Below are 22,278 nucleotides of genomic sequence, written 5' to 3'. Positions count from 1 at the left end.
TTGGGGAAGCAATGACAGTGATGTTTTCTAAGACATTTGTCTATATGGCCGTGTAATTCTCTAGAACAGTTTCTAGACTGCTTTAAATGAGGGGCCCCGAAGGCTCTTTTCTGTGCGCGTGCTTTGTACTATTCCAGCATTTTTTTGCAGTTGAGAATTTTGTGTGGTTGGAAATTACAGAACCTGACCGCAGTAATGTGGGGATTTATTTTCCTCATAATACCATGTCCAGAGGGAACAGTGCAGGGTAAGAACAGCAGAAAGAATCTTGATGCCAACGGTCCGGCTTCCTCTCGGCTTCCTTCTCTGTGATGCTTGTGTGTATCTTTCATGCAAGCAGACCCTCTATGACTGTTTCTCCATATCTGGCTTTACCCTTGCATTTCTGGCAGGAAGAATGGAAGGTCAGGGAAGTGTGTGTGTGTCAGGGTGGGAATGAGCTGCAAGAGAAACCAAATCTGGCCCCTGATTTCTTACATCTCATTGCTTAAATCTCATTGGCTGGAACCAATTGCATGAACACCGACAGCCTCTAAAGCACACTATTCCAGCCTTGCCCGGAACCCGGGTCTATTAGGAAGGGAAGATGCAAGTGGAGAGTGGATGTTAGCACACTACCGTCTCTGCCAGTTTCAAGCTTCAGATGGTAAAATTTCTCAGCAGTAATAGGGAAAAGCACATCAAAATGCCATTAATTATCAAACTTCATAACCTTGCTGGTGGCCTTGGCATGTGCACTTTTCTTTTAATGAACAAGCTTGTAATCAAGAGGAAGAGCAACGCATTTGTGACAACTCATCACAGGAAAAAGGACAGACAGGGCTTTTAATCATTTGGTTAAAGATGGCGCCTCAAATCGGTCCTCTTCAAGTCACATCAAATCTGTATAAAACTGTATAAAATTCAAAGTAAAGTTAACTAGAAATCGCAGGCTGACTGTCACATCATTATTGCAACTTAATAGGGCCATGATGCCCTAGGAAAGGGCTGGGAAAATGGTCCAGTGTTTATGAACACTGGCTGTTCTTCCAGAGGACCCAGGTTCAATTCCCATCACCTACATGGTGGTTTATAACAATCTGCAATTACAGTTCCAGGTGATCTGATGCTCTCTTCTGGCTTCCACAGGCATTAAAAATAAACTCATGATACAGAGACATACACAGGCAAAACACCCATGCACATCAAATACATGATGCTCCAGGAAGTGATCTGGGGGTTTGGAAATGACTGACAGATCAGGTTTGGGGGCTCTGACAAGTAGGATCCTAATGGAGTGATTAGGAGTAGACAGGCCTGGTTTAAATGAAATATTTAAGGAAGGAGTCTCAACAGGTACCTGGATGCAATCTTTCCTCCTTAATCTAGTATAGTGTAGATGTTCAGTGAACATTGGAGTAAATGCATCAATAAGAGAAGCCATGGCGACATATTGACAAGGTGTCACCATAGAACAGGGAGGGGAAAATCATCTGTCTGAACTTAGAAAGTCCCTAGTGGTGTGCTTGAGATGAAGCTAAGAAGTACAGACTAGAGAAGTAGCTTAGGATCGGGCATTCCAAAGACCAGTGATAGTGTGTGTGCAAAGCTAAGGGGGGGGGGCACAAAAGAATTCTCAGCTTCCTCTTGTGGAGAATAAAATTCCTAAAGAGATAGTGGCTTCAATAACACTATTGCCATTGCACTCTGCCGGTCAGACCTCAAAAATGGGTTTCAGTGACCAACATCAGGGTACCAGCAAGCATCTGGAATCTCCAGGGGAGAGGGACTCTGTTTTCTACCCCAGTTGCAGCTTCTAGTTTACCTGCATTGGTCTCATCCGTCCGTCCTCAAGACACTGTGTGTGCCATCACTCTCGTTTCTGATCTATGCTTCTATCACTGTGTCTCCTTCTCTGACCATGGTGCACTGCTTCCCTCTTGTGAAGTCCCTGTGATTACACCAGGCACCCGGACAGTCCCGCATCCTCACTGCTCTCTGCTCCCCCCCCACCCCATTTCCCTTTGCCATGTGAGGGCTAGGTCCTATGTGGGCATCTCTTGGGGTACCATCATCCCTCCATAGCATTGTGTGCTTGGGGATCTTCAAAGGTTTAGGATAAAGGATAACCAAGGGTCTAGATTCTTGTCACGTATGGTGAATTTGCACTCCATCCTGGAAAGCAGTAAGAACCCACTTGGTGTGATGGATTTCTGGTCTGTTCGGATTTTTGAGACATTACTCATTCTCAAAGCAGTTGTGCGATGGGACCTGCTGCTGAGAGATGAAAGGCTCTTGCAGAAATCTGTCAGGGAGGCTAGAGCAGGAGGTCACGTGACACCCATACTGCCAGAGACATGTGGTGAAAGGACTCAAGAAGGAACAGGTGAAATTCTCAGAGCAGGTTCTGGTGCTTTGGAAAGTCAGTGTCCAAACGGCACCAGACGGTTGACAGAGTATCAAACGTGAGGATGTCCAAATGGTACATCGAGGAAAGGAGAGGCGGGAAGTCTCCATCAGCAGCAGGGTCACAGGCAGCTCCTTTCCCCACCAGCCCCATGTTCAAGGGCAAAACGGGGAAGAAATTTTTTTTTCGAGAAAGGGTTTCTCTGTGGTTTTGGAGCCTGTCCTGGAACTAGCTCTTGTAGACCAGGCTGGTCTCGGACTCACAAAGATCCACCTGCCTCTGCCTCCCGAGTGCTGGGATTAAAGGTGTGCGCCACCATCGCCTGGCGGGGAAGAAATTTTTATTTTTGTTTTAGCTTGAAATGGTCTTATACAGCTCAGGCTGGCCTTGAATGTATCATCCTCCTGCCTCAGCTTCAGGAGTGTTGGGATGACACTCACCACCATTGTCACATGAAACTGTATTTCTCAGAAACAGTGACTTACTTTCCTCAAGATGATTTACGAGCACTGAGTCCTATTAGTGGTTTCTCATCAGAATATCTAAGGCTATCAGGGCAAGCTGTGTAAACTGGTCCATTCTGCTCTCCCATCTTATAACATAGAGCATAGTACCTAAGATAGGTGTATATTCCTAGGCTATTAGAATTATTGCAGTAACTGGGAGTTATAAAGGGAGGAAAGAGCCCGAGGGATGCTGTTTGGGTGGCTCTCACTTTTTTCCCTATGGAATTCTAGAGATTTTCAGAGACTGGCCCCTTTTGGCTCTTTCCCTGTGTTAACTGCCCTCTTTACTCAACTCTCTTCTCCAACCTGGAAAAGCACGGGGATAGGTAGGTTTGTGTTTGAATCATTTTTAAAGCAAGGTTGATTTAGTCTCTCTGAACTATTGAGGACATAAAAGTAGAGACCTTTCCAAAAGGTTGAGTATGTGTGGAATTTGCTTCCTAAGCCAATGTTTATGAATTATGAGAGGGGCAGAGATTTTATAGCTTTCCTGTCTGATTATTGATTTTGTTTTGCAGTGAAAGTGTAGAATTACTTTTTTCTAGAAAAATTTCTTTCTTGGACCAACAGGATGGCACTCATTCACCTGTGAGCTGATGGCCTGAGTTCAGTTTCTGGTACCCACATGGTAGAAGAACACTGTGGCTCCTGTACGTTGTTCTCTGACCTCCACGTGTGTCAGCTAATAGCATGCACAACTCATGCCCACCTACCCCACATACAAAATAAGCAAATTAGTGCTTATGAATGAAATTATTCCCTCAGATGCTCATTTTCAGCATGTTAATGAAATGCATATTCTATGGCCATTAAGGTCCATGTAGATTTATGTACAGGAGTAAAGTAACAAAATGACAAGGAAAGATGACCAAGTTATATTATTAAATAAAAACAAATTTATTCAACAGTGCACATGCCACTATTTATTACATTTGTATACAGATTACATGAGTACTTGTATGTGTACACAAACAGTTTGAAAATAATCTCTAAGGCTAAATGAAACTAGCCTTCTGTGTACCAGGGCCAAATAGAGCCGGACAATTTTTTTGTAGTTGTTTTTCAAGACAGGGTTTCTCTGTGTAGCTCTGACTGCCCTGGAACTCACTCTGTAGACCAGGCTGACCTCAAATTTACAGCGATCTGCCTGTGTCTGCCTCTTGAATGCTGGGATTAAAGGCCTGTGCTACCACTGCCTGGCTGCCAGAAAATTTTTTAAAAATAAATTTTCTATGCAATTTTACATTATTGTAAGTAGTACCTTTAAAGTTAAAAATTTTAAGATGTTTATTTGTTGTTACAGAACATTAAAACTGACCTTGAGAATTTTTGTTTTGTTTTTTGAGACAGGGTTTTTCTGTATAGCTTTGGTGCCTGTCCTGAAACTGGCTCTTGTAGACCAGGCTTGTCTTGAATTCACAGAGGTCCGCCTGCTTCTGCCTCCTGAGTGCTGGGATTTAAAAGGTGTGCACCACCAACATCTGACAGAGAAGTTTTTAATTGTAAGATTTGCAAACTGTATTTTATTTAGTATGTCCTGTCTTCTAGTAGAAAAGATTTAATAAATAGCTCAATTTTCTTTCAATGTGGCTAGTTATACTCTTATGTATTTATTTCATGTCTAAATGATCCTTGATATCAGGAAATTTGGCTTCTTTTATAACTGCTAAAATACTAGAAACTGTGATAGAATTTTCCCTATGATTAACTACTAGCAGTTGTTGTGGAACAATCTTTTTGTACACTGTGAAGATGTGTCTCTCATTGGTTTAATAAAGAGCTAAATGGCCAATAGCCAAACAGTAAGAGGTTAGGTGGGACTTGTGGACCAGCTTGATAAAACAAAAGCAGAGTCGCCAGATGTGGGGGGGGGGGAAGCAAGTTGAAAAAAAGGTATCAAGCCACATGGTAATACACAAGTTAAAAATATAGGTTAATTTAAGTTGTAAGAGCTAGTTAGTAACAAGCATAAGCTATGGGCCAAGCATTTATAATGAATAATAAGTCTGTGTTGTTATTTGGGAGTTGGCTGGCAGGACAGAATATTCTGCCTTTGAGCAGCTTAGCTTTTTCATATGTGTGTGTATGTGATGTATTTATTTTGTGATAAAAATTTAGAAGTTGTGCTTAAGCAATAGCAAAGTCAAAATTAACTGCTACAGTCCAGTCCAGATATTGTCACTCTTATGTATCTAGCTTGCAGAGTCCTTTCTGCTCAAGTTTCCTGTTATTTACTACAGTGTATTTTGTGATCTTTTAAAAGGACAAATCCTAGAGCTGGCAGTGGTGGCGTACACCTTTAATCCCAGCACTCAGGAGTCAGAGGCAGGTGGATCTCTGTGAGTTCGAGGCCAGCCTGGTCTACAAGAGCTAGTTCTAGAACAGGCTTCAAAGAAACGCAAAGAAACCTTGTCTCGAAAAACCAAAATAAAATAAAGTAAAACAACAACAAAAAAAGAACAAATCCCATAAATTCCTTAAGCAGTTTATTTTGTTTTTTCTTTTGAGTGATCGAGTGAGTCCTTCCCCATTATGCTTGGTATTTGTTATGTAAGGGAGCAGTCTGATCGTGATCAGTTCTAATCATTTCTCATTTTGGCTCCATTAGTTTTTCCAGGGCAAAAACTTTATCTTATGCAAACTAGAATGCACAGTGTTTCATAATGAAGCAAACACACACCCATTCTGCTGAGATTTTAAAAGGGGATTTTGGATATTAGAAAAAAAACCCTACCACTCAAGGTAGATTCTAGCAATAATATTTGAACTGACATTTAAAACATTGTGAGAGCTGTCATATGAAACAGATTATAATTTGATATTACATCAAAGCTATTGCATGTTGAGATCCACACAATAGTTGCATGGATATGTAGATTAATCAGTTGTCCATGAGGATAAGTTTCCTAAGATAGCAAGGATTTTACCAAATACCCTAAGATTATCAATTTTTAATATAGCTGTAGATTCTCTCATTTTGAAGTCTAAATATAACTTTCTTCTGCAGTATAGTAAAAGTTTTTCCATCCAGAAAACAGGTGAAATCAACTTTTAATGTTGTGGGGGGGAAAAAACCTACTTCATTTTATAAATTATAACTCTGCTACTTATTTTTCTCATCTTTAGGGAAGCCCCGACTTTTCACCTACCCAGTAGAGACCCAGTTAAGCCCGCGTGCATTTGTTAATTTTCCTCTTTTTTAGCTTTCTTTTTTTTATTCTTTGTGTCTTTCACATCATGCATCTCGCTTCCATTTATTTCCCATTCTTTCGTATCCACCCTCTGCCCTTGCAACCTCCCCCCCATAAAATAAAATAAAATTTAAGGGAAAGAAAAAAAACAGGAGAAAATCTCATCATGGAAGCTGCAGTGTGCCACAGTGAGTCATGCAGTAAACCCTTTGATCCATATAGCTTTATGTGCAAGTGTTCATTGCAAAGAGTGGTTGGTCTGGTTTGAGGCCTCTGGTTTCTGCTACACTATTGATACTGGGCCCTTACTGGAACTCCTCTTAGGTATCCTGTTGTTGCCCTGTGTAATGGAAATCCTGCAGCTTTGGAGTCTGCAGGACCAGCCCCTTCATGTGCTCTGCCAGATCACAGATGGAGTGGATGTTGGGGTGGGCCAACTCATAACCCTGGGCCTGAGTAGTTACAGGGTTGGTCAGCCGGCCAGCTCTCCCCAGTCCTCACCCCCAGGGAGAGCTCTCCAGCATTGCCTCTGCTAGTTCACCCTAGGCAGTAAGCAGCAAGGGCCAGGGCCAGTTCTCCTGCTTTGAATGCTCTGTTTCCCCCACCCATACCATCAGGGTCAGCTCTATTGTGCTGCCCAGGCAAGGTGCAGGGACCTTTCTCTCGAGTGCTGCAGCTGGTGATGGACAGAAGACAGCCCTCCCACTATGACCTCAGGGCCAGCTCTCCTACCTGCCCTGGGCAGCAAGGGGTGGGGATGGAGGAGAGCACAGTAGGGGGGAGGGCAGCTGAAGGTCCTGAGTTAATTTGTCTCTTCAGATTCTCTGCCAGATCTGTAAAACAGAACATATTAAAATGTTCTTTTCAAACCTCTTGCCACTGAAAAATTATCATAATATTGTGTATAAAAGTATTCATCCTATACTCTAAGAAGTTTTTCCTAAATGCATTAATTTTAAATGTTTTCAGCTATTAAGTCTGTCTTGAAAGCTTCTCATCTTGACAGCATTCAAGCCCTTTCTTAGCTGTCATGTAGTGTAAGCATGGAGTACTTTCTAAAACCAAGCATTCCCAAATGATTTACCGTGGGAGACCCTGCTCAGGCAGCAGTTACTCACTGAAGCATTTAGCTACAGGCAACCGCTTTGGGTATCAAGTGGCCTGGGTGCCACGCCCTTGTTTGGGAATCTGAAAGTGTTGCTTTAAGTGTCGCTTGACAATCCTTTATCTGAAGGGCATGGGGACTGCACATTTGCTCTTCTGAGATCAAGGTCCAAATCAGGAGAAGGAGAGAGAGCATGAGCAAGGAACTCAGGACCGCGAGGGGTGCACCCACACACTGAGACAATGGGGATGTTCTACTGGGAACTCACCAAGGCCAGCTGGCCTGGGTCTGAAAAAGCATGGGATAAAACTGGACTCACTGAACATAGCGAACAATGAGGACTGCTGAGAAGTCAAGAACAATGGCACTGGGTTTTGATCCTACTGCACGTACTGGCTTTGTGGGAGCCTAGGCTGTTTGGATGTTCACCTTACTAGACCTGGAAGGAGGTGGGAGGTCCTTGGATTCCCCACAGGGCAGGGAACCCTGACTGCTCTTAGGGCTGATGCGAGAGGGGGAGTTGGTTGGGGGAGGGGGAGGGAAATGGGAGGCGGTGGCGGGGAGGAGACAGAAATCTTAAATAAATAAATAAATAAATAAATAGAACTGCATTATAGTAAATAGTTCCGTATTATAGAAAACCATGATGGAGTCAGGGCAGTCCGTTACAGTGAAATATGCCGCAAGCCTTGCACAATGGCTGGATGTTCACAGTGAGTAGAGCAAATTCGTTTAATTTAGGCTTGCCACCTAGCAGTTTCATCTCAGGCTGGGTTGGCTCACCATACTGATAATGAATTAAGCATTATTTCCAGAAAGTTTTATTACGTGAAGAAGCTGTGCTAGTCACTGGCTCTTAGATCTTTCTTGTTCTCCTGTATCACAGGTATCCCAAATGCTAAAAGGAGAAACTGGACCAAATTAATTGTTTATAAATTTTTCAAATTCTAAATCTGAATGTTTGCTCAGTTCTTTGAAATTAACGCTGCAAGTGAATTCATTTTTTGTAATGCCCAAATATAAGCATTCCTCAGAAGTGTACAATAGTATTGAAGAACAAGTAGTAATTATGTCAAAAGATTCAAGTATGTATGAGTTCTGTATGGGTTGGGCCAAGCCAGATATCAAGATCATGAAGACAAATTGTTTTTTACTTGCAACATTAATTTCTAGAGGTCATTCTAGGGTGAGATTTTTATATTAAAAATACAGAGTGGGTAAGATAAGAACACTTGCTGTCAAGCTTGATGACCCAAGTTTGATTTTTGGAACCTGTTGGAGGAAGGAAAGAAGAAATTCTACAAGTTATTCTCTGATTTCCACATGTTTATCAAGGCACACAAATGCTCACTAATGCACACACACACACACAAACATACACATACATGCGAAGAAGATAAATAAATATAAAATTAATAAAACCATGTGTAGGTGGTAAGAAATGCTGTGTAGTTTGCATTTTTTCCTGTGGCAAACCAGGGGACCAGATTATACAAAACCAGGTACTCATAAATAAAGGTGGCTGAAAGGGAAATTTTTATCACAAAAATAAATACATCACATACACACACATGAAAAAGTTCTATCGGGAAATCACCAAGGCCAGCTGGCCTGGGTCTGAAGAAGCATGGGATAAAACCGGACTTGCTGAACACAGCGGACAATGAGGACTACTGAGAACTCAAGAACAATGGCAATGGGTTTTTGATCCTACTGCACGTACTGGCTTTGGGGAAGCCTAGGCAGTTTGGATGCTCAACTTACTAAACCTGGATGGAGGTGGGCGGTCCTTGGACTTCCCACAGGTCAGGGAACCCTGATTACTCTTCAAGCTGATGAGGGAGAGGTACTTGATGGGGGAGGGGGAGGGAAATGGGAAGTGGTGGCGGGGAGGAGGCAGAAATCCTTAATAAATAAATAAATTAAAAAAGAAAAAAATAAGAAAAGAAAAAGCTAAGCTGCTCATAGGCAGAATATTTTGTCCTGCCAGACAACTCCCAAATAAGAGACTTATTCATTATAAATGCTTGGCCCATAGCTTATGCATATTACTAACTAGCACTTACAACTTAATCTATAAATTGTGCTTAAGATTCTGAAGCTTTGAATCCAAGAAAAAGAAATTCCAAATCTAAAGGGGCCGAGCTGTCCATTGAGGAAAAATTAATCTATGAACAAAAGGAATACTGGAAGATCCTAGATAAAGACTTAAAGACAGGGAAGTTAGTTGGAAGAATGTGGTGGGAAAAAAACAGAGGGAGAGGTGTCACTCAAGCAGAAGGTGACTTGATTCTCACCATGACGGTGGAAATGAGTGGATAGGATGCGGATTTTGGAAGAAGCTTATTGGATAAGATGTGAGTGTGAGCAGAGAGCAGCCTTAGGGTGGAGTGCCAGTGTCATTAAACCTTTTCTTTTTTTTTTTCAGTGTCATTAAACCTTAAAACACAATGTTTGTGACACAGACCCAGGGGAAACTACACACTAGAGTTTCTAACCTAATTCACAAAGCTAGTGGGCGATTTACGCATGATACGCCGGCAGGGTTTTCAGAGTCACGGACCTTTGCTACTTTCTCTCTCCTTTAAGATTCATGTTATTGCAAATACCATTAGAGGTGACCACTTTCCCCTTCTGTGTATGGAACAATTTATGAAATGAGGGCGCTATAACTCAACCCAATTAGCCTGTCTGCCGTGGAGGTGCGTTTTCTTGGAGTGATGCCTGCTCACTTCAGTGCTACTGCAGATGGGGGCTCAGGAAACAGGTTCTGAGGCAGGTTTGGGGGTGCCATGTGTTTATCAGGACCCACACCTGTGAAAGGAAGGCGGAGGAGCCAGGATGGCCCAAGAGAAAACTAAGGCAACAGGAAGCTATGAAGTACATTTTCCACATGAGAGAATCATGCGTCCGGCCAAGCCGGCTCAATAACCTCTGTTGCTTAGTCAGTGGTCAGGGGCTATCTGTCCCCAGGAGGCTCTGCTTTTGGATGAAGCTGATTTCTGCAGCCAAGTCCAACCCTGAGGGAGGTGACAGTAGAGGCTGCCTGCTGACTGAGTTTCGTCAGCAGCAAAGTCACTCCTGAAAAGGGTTGATCCACTCCTACGTTCTCCACAGTGAGAGCGAAGAGTTCATTCTTCAACTGATGTGTCTGTTTCTTTCCAAAAATTCAAGACATCCAGCCCCCCACTAATCAAGTATTCATCAGTAGACGCAATGGCATAAAGGAAGATTAGGAGAGAAAACAAGATTAGGAGGTGACCAAGAACAAGAATAGCACAGAAGAGGACCTAGGAAGCAGGGTTAGCCGGGAAAGCGTTTGCCACACAAGTAAGGGGACCCAGTTAGGTCATTAGTTCTACATAAAACCTTGGTCTGGCAAGGGCAGAGAAATGGATCAGTGGGTGCCAGCGTCCCATGGGAGAGAGGCTGGCTCTTGAGAAATGACACCAGATTTCACCTCTCGCCACTGCTGTGCACATACATATGTGTGCATCCCTCATGTGCACCCTCACCAGGTGCACACAATACGGATGAGCAGCACAGAAAAAAATACCCTTGAATAGAGTTATGACAGCCACTCCCAGTTACCACCTTTGAAAATAATTAAGTCAATACATCTTTAAAAATATTAAAAAATCAGTCTGTGAAATTTAAGTGGTCTCTTGTTGCTTGACAGATACAGAAAGCATGGATAAAAAAGACTGGTTGTCCGCGATGATTCAGAGAAATGACAGCTCAGGTGTTTTTCCCCTACTTCCATCTGTCCTTTTTGATTTATAGCATATTATGCAGTTTTAAAATGATACAAACTTAGAATGCTGATTCTAAAATTTTAATAAGGAAAACTGGTTTTGCTTACGCCTAATGACCGGCCAGTTCTCTTGCATGGGGTCTGTTTTAGTCACACCTGTGGCCAGGACACCGTTGTCTTCTTCTGAGATGTTTTTCCTGACAGCATTTGGGATTCTCTTATAGCAGATACTAGTTATTCGTATCGATGCAAATGTGCATTTTTATTAGAATTTTTTGGGTTATTGTGGTTTATGCCTTGGCCTTCGTGGACCTCTTCTTGTAATTTATCAAAAAGGTTAATCTGCTCAATTAGGATATTGTATGCCTTCGGATGGAGAGTACACAAATATTTTACATAGTTAGAGTTTTATTTAAACTATTATATTTAGTGTTAATTGTAGAGATATTTAATTTGTATTTTCATAAATAAAGCTTGCCTGAAGGTCAGAAAAGCAAAACAGCCCCACTGGTCAGCCTTACAGACCAGGCAGTGACACACACCTTTAATCCCATTAGACACACTAGTTTACCACAGACACCGGACAATAATGGTGCCCTCTTTTAATCCCAGCCCTAGAGAGGAATATAAAATGGGAGGAGACAGCTCTCAGACACATTCAGTCTCATTCTGAGATTCCTGGAGGCAGGCTCGCCATTTCAGACTGACGTAGAGGTAAGAGCCGGTGGCTGGCTGTTTTGCTTTTCTGATCTTTGCCTCAGGCAAGATTTATTAAAATAAATACAGATGAAATATCACTACAATTAATTAAAAAGTTTCTCAAATTTAACTTTGAATTAGAAATTCATTGGTGCTTCAATATCTACTTATGTAGTTTGATGAATAGAGATACAACGCTTAAAATATTTACTGTTGATGACAAACATATTTTTAAAAATGTCTGGAATTCAAGTACATTGAGTAGCATCATAATTTCTAGCACTGGCAACGTTCTATCTAGCTCACAGAATTGTCTTACGCCCCATTGGAAGCGACGCCCTACAATGACTGCAGCTGCCGTGTTCTAAGAGGTTCTATACAACAGACAACTAAGTACATCGTGGCTGCTGTAACCATCTTTTATTTGCTTTTAAAAATGAAAATACCATTTAACCTCAATATTTTCCCCCTAACTAAATTTTGGGCTTGAATAATGTGTCATTCTCTGTGTTTTACATAAACCAGATAACCTGCTTTCCATATGAAGAACAGGATGAGAAACTTCAGGTATAAGCCAGCAGACTACCAACAGTTACACGCCTTAACCCAAGCCACCAAGTTAGCGTCTGCTTCTGCGGAGAAGAAGGTTAGAGGCTCTTTTTTTTTTAAAGTTTGATAAACTGAATTTCTAGAAGGGATGATAATATTTATAGTGGAAATAGAAAACAGGCGACTCTCCAAGTCATTTTTAGTACCCCAACTATTAATAGTGTCTCCCCAGTTCTGCCTAGTTTATGTTTAACTGACCTTGAGACCTCAAATCCAATGTTGTTTCCTTAAAAAAAAAAAACCTTTTTAGAATCAGGTCTAGTTACTATAGAATGGAGGCATGTGTTATTGCAGTTAGTATTTAATATAATTTTATTCCCAAGCTTATCTGACAGACTACCTCTTTATCCCAAACAGTGCCTTCTAAAGGGTAAGAGACACTCTGTTAGTCACGTGTCTGCAAGTTAAGTAGGAGACACAGCCTGAACTTTGTGGTATGCAGTGATTAAATAGAGGAAATACTACAATCAATTGAGAATTAGTGAAGTGTGAATTGTGTCTTTAATTGTGCTATGTCGGAATCCATGTGTCAGAATCCTCTACCCCATAGGGTGAATTCCTATGATTGTGCCAAAATTAATGAATATTTTTACTCTGTTGAGATCTATACCAAGTTTCTTCCTGAACTAAAATTACTACAACATACCCTCCTCTACATCTTTGTCAATGTTAGAATATGTATATATTTATTAATAATTTTATCCATCTACTCACCTACTCATACACTTGAGATGCATCACAAGAGACATTTGGGTTGTATGTTGATTAGCTGAGTGTTAGCTTTGGTATTTGGCCAAGGCTAATTTCCCTTTAATCATCGCTCCCAATCAGAAGCCACACTTAAGCCTTTAGTTATTAAAAGCGTTACATTTTTATCACTAAGTACAAGACGAGATGCTGTTCTTCAGTGTCAGCTTTTGGACATCATCTCAGGCCCTGGATGCGCCTCTCAGCTGCCCTACTAAACAGCATCACTGATGTTTTCGTTCATAGTAGACTGTAAATCTCCAAAGTAGTGTTTTGGTTACATGTTTTTCTAGAAATAATGGAACCTAGGATTTGTACTCTGGTAGATTTCTTTAATTACTGAAAATGGCCCAGTCTGTAGTGGTCGTTAATATAAGTTTTTGATTCCATTTTTAATCCCCACAGATCCATGCGAGAAAGTATCTTTTGAGAGCAACTGTGTCTAGTCTGTTGTTTTGCATTTCGGTTAGTGAGAATGAATGTGTTTTGAGAACTGTTACATAACTTTCTGATACTTTGATTTTTTTCTTCATATAATTTACATTTTTATTACATCTGGATTAAGGAAGATGTGATAGGAATGTATTGTACATGAATTTTGGAGCTGTTTTCTTCTCATTCAACTTAGAGAATTTACATTGACATTTTATAGTTTACTTTTTAAGATGCAAATAATTACTAAATAGTGTTTCCTTAGAAGACTCAGGGCTTAAATAGGATTAAAGAGCTGGGAATTATATAAGGCTCTTAAAATCTATTTTAGCATTATTGATGTTTATCTGCCAAACAGTCTGTACTAACTAGAATTACCAATGTTATCTCTGTTAGTCAATGCTCTTATTACTACTTACATTTTAATAAAATATGTACAGGCTTAAGGAGTAATGTCAGAGATAGCAGTTCACTCTGAATATTAGTATTAATCATGTCCAATTTCCTATTCATTTCACTACTCTATTGTTCACTGTTTACAGATGAGATTAACAGTCTTAACAGCCATTGTTAATGGTCACAGCACTTTAGCAATATCAAATACACCCAGAATGGTAGGATGTTGGCGTGGAGACCCATAAGGAAAAGTAGCACTTCAAGCTAGATCTGGACCCCTCAACCACTCGCCAGGATGTCGTTACTGACCTAGGGGTGTGGGGTAATGTGATACTGTTCTATATAATCCCTGTGTCACTGACCATGGTCAGCTTCTAATGCCCGGTGAGATTCCGAGGTAAATGATCAAGCTGCCCAAGGACCGACCGGTCTCTAATCTAAAGCTGCATAGTGGACCCGGGCTGGAAACTGAGGCCAGTTTGTGGTACACCATGTCTCCATTTGTAACTTATTAAGTTTAAAAGCAAGCTTCATAATTATTTTGATGTGACTTTGCTTTGGATGGGTATGTCTTCTTGTTTAATTCAAATATCCACCCATTAAGTCTTTCTAACCTTATAGAGAACTGCACACATGACCACAACTAGTTTAAATTGTGTGCTGAGTCACTGTGTGACATCACCCAGCTTCAGACGGGAGGAGCTTTGGCCCCAGTTTTCTTTATGAGGCTACCACACCCTCCCCCATGCTAAGCTGCTCTGAAGCAAATCATTGATATAATATTTCATGTAGAAACATGGAATATGTTACTCGAAAACATTAGAACTTAGAAGCCCTGTCATGCCACTACCATGTATGAAAGTGTTAGCTTCTCAATAATTTTATCTAGTTAGTATTATTAAATTTCCTTGGGGGCCTCAGAAAATTATTTCAAAATTTTCCTCAAATGGGCATCTGAATACAACCCAGATATGGTGATTCATTCTTGTTATTTTTCTTCACTTGGTTTCCTCCATTCTCTTGTAGGTTTATAACTTGTAAGTCCTGAAGAAGCTGCATGATATTGGTCTTATAGTCCCTCATGGTTAGAGTTATGCCGACTGCATCATAGGGTGTCACGAAACACGTTTTTCTCTTTGCATTTCCTGTGCTTTGTTATAGTTGTATATAGTTCTATATAGTTCTATCTAGAGAGCTGCTCAGATTCAGGCTCAGCTCACATCGGAAAGAACACTCACTGATAGGATATTTTGTCCTCCAGTCTCCACTGTAAACGGTGCCACAGTGAATAATCGAGGACCCTTTTGCCAAGATGGTTTCCAGAGCTATTTCTATAAATGATGCTGCTAGGTCAAAGTTAATCAGTTATGAAAACATCTTATATACAGCCACATTCCCTTCTGCGGGGCTTGTCTCATTTTCTATGCCCATGAGAATTTAAGAGGCTCATGGACTGCTTTGTTCAATACCAGCGTCACTGCCAGCCTGACTGATGAGGAACTGCATCCTAGGGCGGTTTTTCCCTTGGTGTGGCATGGACACTTTTTCATTGCTAGAGCTCACATCACATCCTAGTGAATTTTGTCAAATGTCTTTTCACGTTCCCGGCAGCTGAAGCTCTACACTGCTTGGGGATGTTTAGTTCTCAACTGGGACTCACTGACCTATAGTCTTTTGTAGTATTTCAGAAGGCTTAGTTGGCGGTCTCATGTCTTAGATAATCATAATAAATCAGACACAGTGGGGTTTTATGATCTTTTACTAAATTCATTACTCTTGATTTTTTCCCCTCAAAGTATTTTAAATGCACTCTGCATTAGTTATCACCCACCTTAAAAATGATTTTACCTGGCTTATTGCCCGGTAAAATGAATTAGAATCACGGAACAATCTCAGCTGATGAAGATACAACTCTAAATCTTTGCGTTCTTTTAAAGCCTTTGTTTTTCTTCATTTGTGGCCTCAGGATAAAAGTGGAGTCAGTGGTTGAATTTCCAAAAGAACAAAACAAAAAACCAAAAATTAAGATGTTGTAGAAAGTACTGGAAGTATCTAGTGAAAACCGGTAACCTGATTTTTGACTTTTATAATCTATTTAATTGGTCTTTCCCTGGGCCCAAAGGCAACAACATTGATTTTTTTTTTCCTTAAGCTGTAAAAAAATATGTTCACATCTTCCACCAATATGTTTTAATTTTTTGTACAGCATGGACCAAATATGTCAAAAGAATCTAATTTTAAAGTTCTGTCTGTTACAAGAAATTTTAGAGGCTGTAGATGCTTAAAAATTTGAAATAAGATTTAGACATTCTTAACTCAAGTGCTAGCATATCAGAACATAGAAATACCCCATTCTTGCAGTTTTTCCAATAGGTAGAAATTGAATTTTTTTTTAACCAGTGTCTCCTACCAAATTTTAAAAAAAAAACTTTATAGTGATAACGTTCTTAAGAACTTCTGTGGGAAAGGTTTGACTTCATCCTTTGGATTAATTTTGTTTGCTCATGTCCCTAATTTTGAATCAGAAACCGGAACAGTGCAAAGATAAACTCAAGGTTAAAGTAATCAGTGAACAGCAGCTGGAAATAGCATGCATTATGACGATCCCTTTTTGGAACTTGTCTCCTCAAGTTTTTACATCTTCATTCTTGCTATTTTACAGCTATTAAAGTACTGAAATAGTGTAGTAGCAGTAAAATTATGAAATATGTATATTTGTCAAGTTTCTGATTTGTACTTTCTGTTTTAAAGGTTTATTTGTTTCATTTTGTAATTGTGTGCATGCGTGTATCTGCGTGGGTTTGTGTCCATGAGGGCAGAAGGGGTTGTCAGATCCCCTGGAGCTGGAGTTAGAGGAGGTTGTGAGGCACCTTGTGGGTGCCAAGACTTGAACCTGAGTCCTCTGCAAGAGCAGTATCAATGCTCTCAACCCCTCAGCCATCTCTCCAGCTTTGGTTTATATATACATACGTATCTAAAAGTGTTAACATGAAACACAAAGTTCAGAGTCCACATGGCTATTAACAGAGTCTAACCAAGTATCAGACACTGCTAGGGGGATTGGAGTCAAGCAACATTCAGTGTTGGACGATGGTCACACAGATGGTAGAGCTATAGCGCCAAGAAGCAGGGGACTGTGAGGCAACATAGGGTTGAACTATGTCACTGCCACCCTCAGGTCAGAGGAATGAAACAAAGGCGTGGGGTGAACCACATTCCCTGGGAGGAAACCTCTGAGCTATTTGGAACCATGTCCAGGGAAAACTGGGTGCACTGGAGAACCTTCTGAAAAGAGAGGGGTGGGCAATGCTTTAGGAGGGAGATTATGATGTGTCGGCCTTGTCTTGTCTCCTTCCCTCCAAAACTTCTGTAGCAGACATTTCCCGTCATTTAAACCCATCTAGAAGCCAGCCAAGAAAGAGGCTGCTTTATGCCTGGGCACAGATCAGGGAGATGGCAACAGACCCAAACCTGACAGAAGTTGGCTGCAAAGTCCCTGAAGCACTCGTGTGTGGCATGCTAAAAGGCTTGGGGAATACTACATTTCGTTAAAAATTTAAGTTTCCCTCTTCCATAAGTTTTCAGTATTTGTTAAGTACCTTTCAATAACTATTTGCCTAAGCCTGAAAAGTTTATTTATAAAGCCATGAAGTTGAATGATTGCAGCTCCGTTTTCCAGTCCCTGTTCTTGATTACTGATGCTGGGACTAAAGCCAGGTCCCCTAACAATGGATTTAATGAACCTTTCCCATCTTGTGATGAGGGCTCAGATTAAATCCAACCCAACACCAAGGGCCTATGGACTGGTATTTTCAAACTTTACAGTTTCTTTGAACCTAATCCTCTGACCTTTGGCATCCTTGTGTATAAAAATGAGAATGATACTCTCTAAATATCTTGTAGGAAACATGTGTCCAAAATGGGGACAAATTTGTGGAATCTTCTGAAATCATCCTTGGGAATGAAGTGGGGGTGTTGCTTATTTAATGAAAACCAGAATGGCACTGCTGGGGAGAAGGCTCGGCAGTTAAGACCACTCGCTGCTATTCCAAGGGACCCGGGTTTGGTTTCCAGGATCCAAACGGTGGCTAACAATCATGAGTAACTCCAGTTCTCAGGGATCTGACACCCGCTTCTGGCCTTCGTGCATGCATGTGATGCATAGACATGGATGCAGGCAAAACATCCATACACATAAAGTAACAGTAAATAAAGATTATTAAAAAAAAAAAGCAAAAAAATAAAACAAATGAAAAAGCCAACAACTTCACCTTTTTGCATGCCTGAAATAGGGTTCTCAAATTGGCCAATACCCCAGGCCATGTCGTCTTTCTTTGCATTGATTCTTTGTTTCTTGAGACAGCTTCAAACTGTTTCATTAAGGCTGGCCTTGAATTCATGATTCTCCTGCCTCTATGGCCCGAGTGCCAGGATTATTGGCTTGTATCACTAGTGTACAGCTCTCTTCTCCCTGATATTTATTCAGTACTTATTTTAGGGGGATTGCATGTTAGAAGATGTACCAGTGATGTTGGAAAAACAGGAGCCTTTCTTCTGTGGAAATACATTTCAAAAATACAGACTTTTTCATAATTCTCTGAGAAGTTCATGCATATATTTTTGAGTATCTTCTTCACCACTTTGCTCCTCCCCTGCAATTCTCCCCCAGGTCTGGGGGAAATTTTTTTGTTTTGTTTTGTTTTTTGTTTTCAAGTTTGAACATTGCTACTCTTTGGTTCGTCCTCTAAATGTAGATCAGAAAAGCCATGGAGACTTCAAAGGCGGCTAAAGAGCAAATGTTGGTCAAACAACACAAGCAGGTGTGGTGGCAGGAACTGGAGCGGCTGCAGGGAACCAGGTGAGCCTGCCTTCCCCTCCCCCCCCCCAGGTCAGTGGGGATGTGTGGGAACTCCTGAGTGTTCCCATGACTGATTTACATCTGTAATGGTCCATGTTAGTTAAACCACACAATCAAACTTTCGAGTCGTTGGAATTAGAGCCACGTTTTCTTAGCTTATTCTGGAAGGCAGGGAATGTGTTGATAGGCCGTTGCTCTCTGATGGGGTAAAGGACATTCACCTGTACTGGCCACTCTCTCCGTCTTCTGCATGCCCCATCTCAGGCTTGGCTGTGTGTAGACACACATCACATGCTCACGTTTGGTTACACACTCTTCCCTCTAAAGCAGAGGCGCCTCGGGGGCAAACGTCACAGCCATCCTTTCATGGTTGGCACACAGAAGAGGATTAATAAATGCTCTCAATACAAAGGAGCTGAAGAGTTCGCAATACAAATGGAGGCTGCTCCGTAACTCACTCAGTTTTAATTTGAGCCCTGTTACTATTTGTAGCAGTCAAAGATGAATTAAGACAAAATAATAATTTGATATTTGACCTTAATTATAAGCTCTGCAAATTTTTTTCCAAAAGCAATGACCAAAAGATATCTTCCATTTCAGGCTTACCCATTTGCTCTGACATTGTAGTATTTATAAACCATGCTTTAAAAAACATCATTGCACATACTCATTCTTAGGAAGATTTCACTGTGATCTTAGTCTATGTCAGGTTTCTGAGTTTCATTTCCTTTTCTTTGGGCTTGTGTACTTTCATGACAATGTGAACTTTGTACTCTGTGCAGTGATCCCTATACAAGAGGTGCAAGGGTCACAACTGACAAGGGGTTTAGATTATGATTCAACTTAATCCAGGAAAACAAAATGCTATGAACTGTACAATATACTTCAGCTATAAAAACCAAATCAGATACACCAAAACCCTTCAAATGTTACCTCTAATAGAGAAAAATATATTCAAGGCCACTACAAAACGATTTTGAAAACTTGCATCATTGAAATACACTAAGAAGAGCCATGCATTAACTTGAATCGTGGTGGTCACCTATGTAAGCACACACAATGGAGGGACCGGGAAGGGTTTTCCTTTTCTTCCCATTTGGTAAATCTCGGCCATTCTGGATCCTGTCTAATGTGTGGACCGAGTTGATCCTGAGCCAGATAGATGGATCATGTGCATTGCATCATGGAAACTCGTTCTGTTGGCTGAGCTAGAAGGACAGATGTTGGAGGCAAGGAGCTCTCTGCAGTGAGGATGACCCCACTGTCTGCAAACTTAGAAGGACTAAACCCTGAACACAAATAAGAATGCTAATGTAATTTTCCATGTTCTTCTAGAATGTAAAGTAATTCTCATACGCATTCAATGAAATGAAAAACTAAAAGCAATAGGAAATGTCTCTAATGGTAGGGACATGTCTAGATGTATGGGCAATGTGAGGACCTTGAACAAAATAGGAATTTAAATGCTGCACTTGTCTAACCTCAGAATATCTGCCTGACATGATGGATGGCACCTGTAATCTCAGCACTCAGGATGCCGAGACAGGAGGATTGCCACAACTTCAAGGCCAGTCTTGGCTAAATAGCAAGTTCCAGGCTAATCTGGGCTGTTAAGTGAGAGCCTGTCTCAAATTTTTTTTTTTAAAATAAACATACACACACACACACACACAAACACAAATCTGTACTTTCTTAATAAGGAAAAGATTCTTATGTTTTACCCAAAGACCCCATTTGAAGACCTTAGACCTGCAGAAGATAAGGGGTACAATGGTAGTTAACCTTTCCTTGATAATTGCGTAGATACCAGACAAGAAGTTAATAGCTGCTGTGCTTAACCTCCGTCTGGAAAACAGCCATACCAAGTAGGTCTCATTGCTCCCCTGCTGCCGTTGCTCAACCTTCTGACCGGGTTTAGAGGGCTAATGTGTCTATAAAAGGTAAATAAAGTAGCATGTGGGAAGAGGGGATTGAAACATTGGGGTTTGCTTCCCGTGTTCCATCATCTTAGAGCTGCCAGGCTTCTATTTTCCCCAGAAGGTTCCATTTGCATCAAATGAGAGCTCTCCAGCCTTGCTAGGAAAACCAAGGGAAGCTGGCTGGGAGATAGTTCAGCTGGTAAAGAGCTTGGGAGGGAGGCACAAGGACCCGAGTTCCATCTCTAGTACCCACATGATAAAAAGCCTGGCATGACGGCCCACATGTGTTCCAATGAGGTGGGGCCAGGGGATCTGTAGAGCCAGCTGAACAGCAAGTTCAGCAGAGCTGGCTAGCTCCGGGTTGAATGAGATACCCTATTTCAAAAAGTAAGGTGGAGGTTGGAGAGTTGGCTCTTCTGTTCAGAGCACTGTTGCTCTTGTTGGGGACCCAGGTGAGAATCCCAGCACCCACAGAGAATCTGGCAACTGTCTAACTCCAGGCCTGGGAGATCTGAAGCCCTCTTCTTATCTTCAACGGCACCAGACATGAAATGTGGTACACATCATACATGTGAACAAGGTGCATGTACATATGTGTAAGCAGAACACACAAACACATAAAATAATAAAATACATCTTTAAAAATGAAAAACTGTAGAGCGGAGAGTGATTGAAGATGCCAAATGTCAACCTCTGAGTTTCGACCTCTACTGTGCACATGTACGCACACACAGAGGCATAAGTTAGGACCTTAAAAATCTGCTTGGAGGAGTAGATACAACTTCCAAATATCAAATTTGTGTAATATTTAAAGTTGTAAGTTTTTATTTGAAATTTAGCAGGCTTACTCCAGTCCTCTTCCCTGTGGACTGTGTTACAAGTTTCCAGAAGCACACATTGCTGTTTCCATCCGTGATACGGTGAGCTTTGGCACGACCATTTGTGGACAGTGTATTGCTGTCTGCAAAGCCACCGTCTGTAGAGGTCAGCCTGATGAAGGCTGCATCCGAGTCTCGTACCGACCTCATTCTTGCCTGAGAGTTCAAAGTTCTGGGTGGAGACTTGGCTCCCTCAGATCACCAAAGTGGCAGTACAGGGGCTCCCGTTGCTTTCTCAGCCCCACCCCCCAATAGAAGACGTGGTTGTGTGAGCACTTCCTTTGTGCATAAACAACTCTGCTCTAAAGGGAATTCTGGTTTGTCTTCGTGATCATGCACCCGCTCCACCCCACCTCCAACCTCAAAAGAAAAATGGTGGTGGCACACACCTTTAATCCCAGCACACAGAGGGAGAAGAATCTCTGAGTTTGAGGCCAGCCTGGTCTAGAGCATGAGTTCCAGGACAGCCATAGTTACACAGAGAAACCCTGTCTTTGATAAACAAGAGAGAGAGAGAGAGAGAGAGAGAGAGAGAGAGAGAGAGAGAGAGAGAGAGAGAGAATTTTCATCCTATGATTTTAATTCTCATCCTGTGATGGGAGATGAAGTCTACTGTGTAAAAAGCTTTCACTTCTGACAACAACCAGAAGCTATGTTAATCTGTAACCATCCCGGCACTAAGAAATTCAGTAGATAGATTAAATTTTTTCTCCAATTACACAATACAATAAAAATCATGTTTGAAGCCAGGTGGTGGTGGTGCCTTTAATTTCAGTACTCGAGGCAGAGGCAGAGGCA

General features: G+C 41.3%; 1 protein-coding gene across 2 annotated transcripts in view; it reads left to right on the top strand.

Annotated features, from left to right (window-relative positions):
• The window catches only part of Ccdc148 (coiled-coil domain containing 148), a 245,091-nt gene that overhangs the window by 76,255 nt on the left and 146,558 nt on the right, over positions 1-22,278 (top strand). Inside the window, exons 2-3 of one of the 2 annotated variants that reach the window (XM_013355678.2) lie at positions 12,167-12,287; positions 18,580-18,683. In XM_013355678.2, coding sequence (XP_013211132.1) covers positions 12,183-12,287; positions 18,580-18,683 — 209 coding nt within the window. In that variant the 5' untranslated portion in view covers positions 12,167-12,182. Of the gene's footprint in view, positions 1-12,166; positions 12,288-18,579; positions 18,684-22,278 lie in introns of those variants that run through there. The other variant, XM_026778576.1, reaches the window with a different exon arrangement.

The sequence above is a fragment of the Microtus ochrogaster genome, chromosome 4, assembly GCF_000317375.1.
Source record: "Microtus ochrogaster isolate Prairie Vole_2 chromosome 4, MicOch1.0, whole genome shotgun sequence".
Lineage (NCBI taxonomy): Eukaryota > Metazoa > Chordata > Mammalia > Rodentia > Cricetidae > Microtus > Microtus ochrogaster.
The sequence above is the reverse complement of the archived record's forward strand: the minus strand, read 5'-3'. Positions and strand labels throughout refer to the sequence as shown.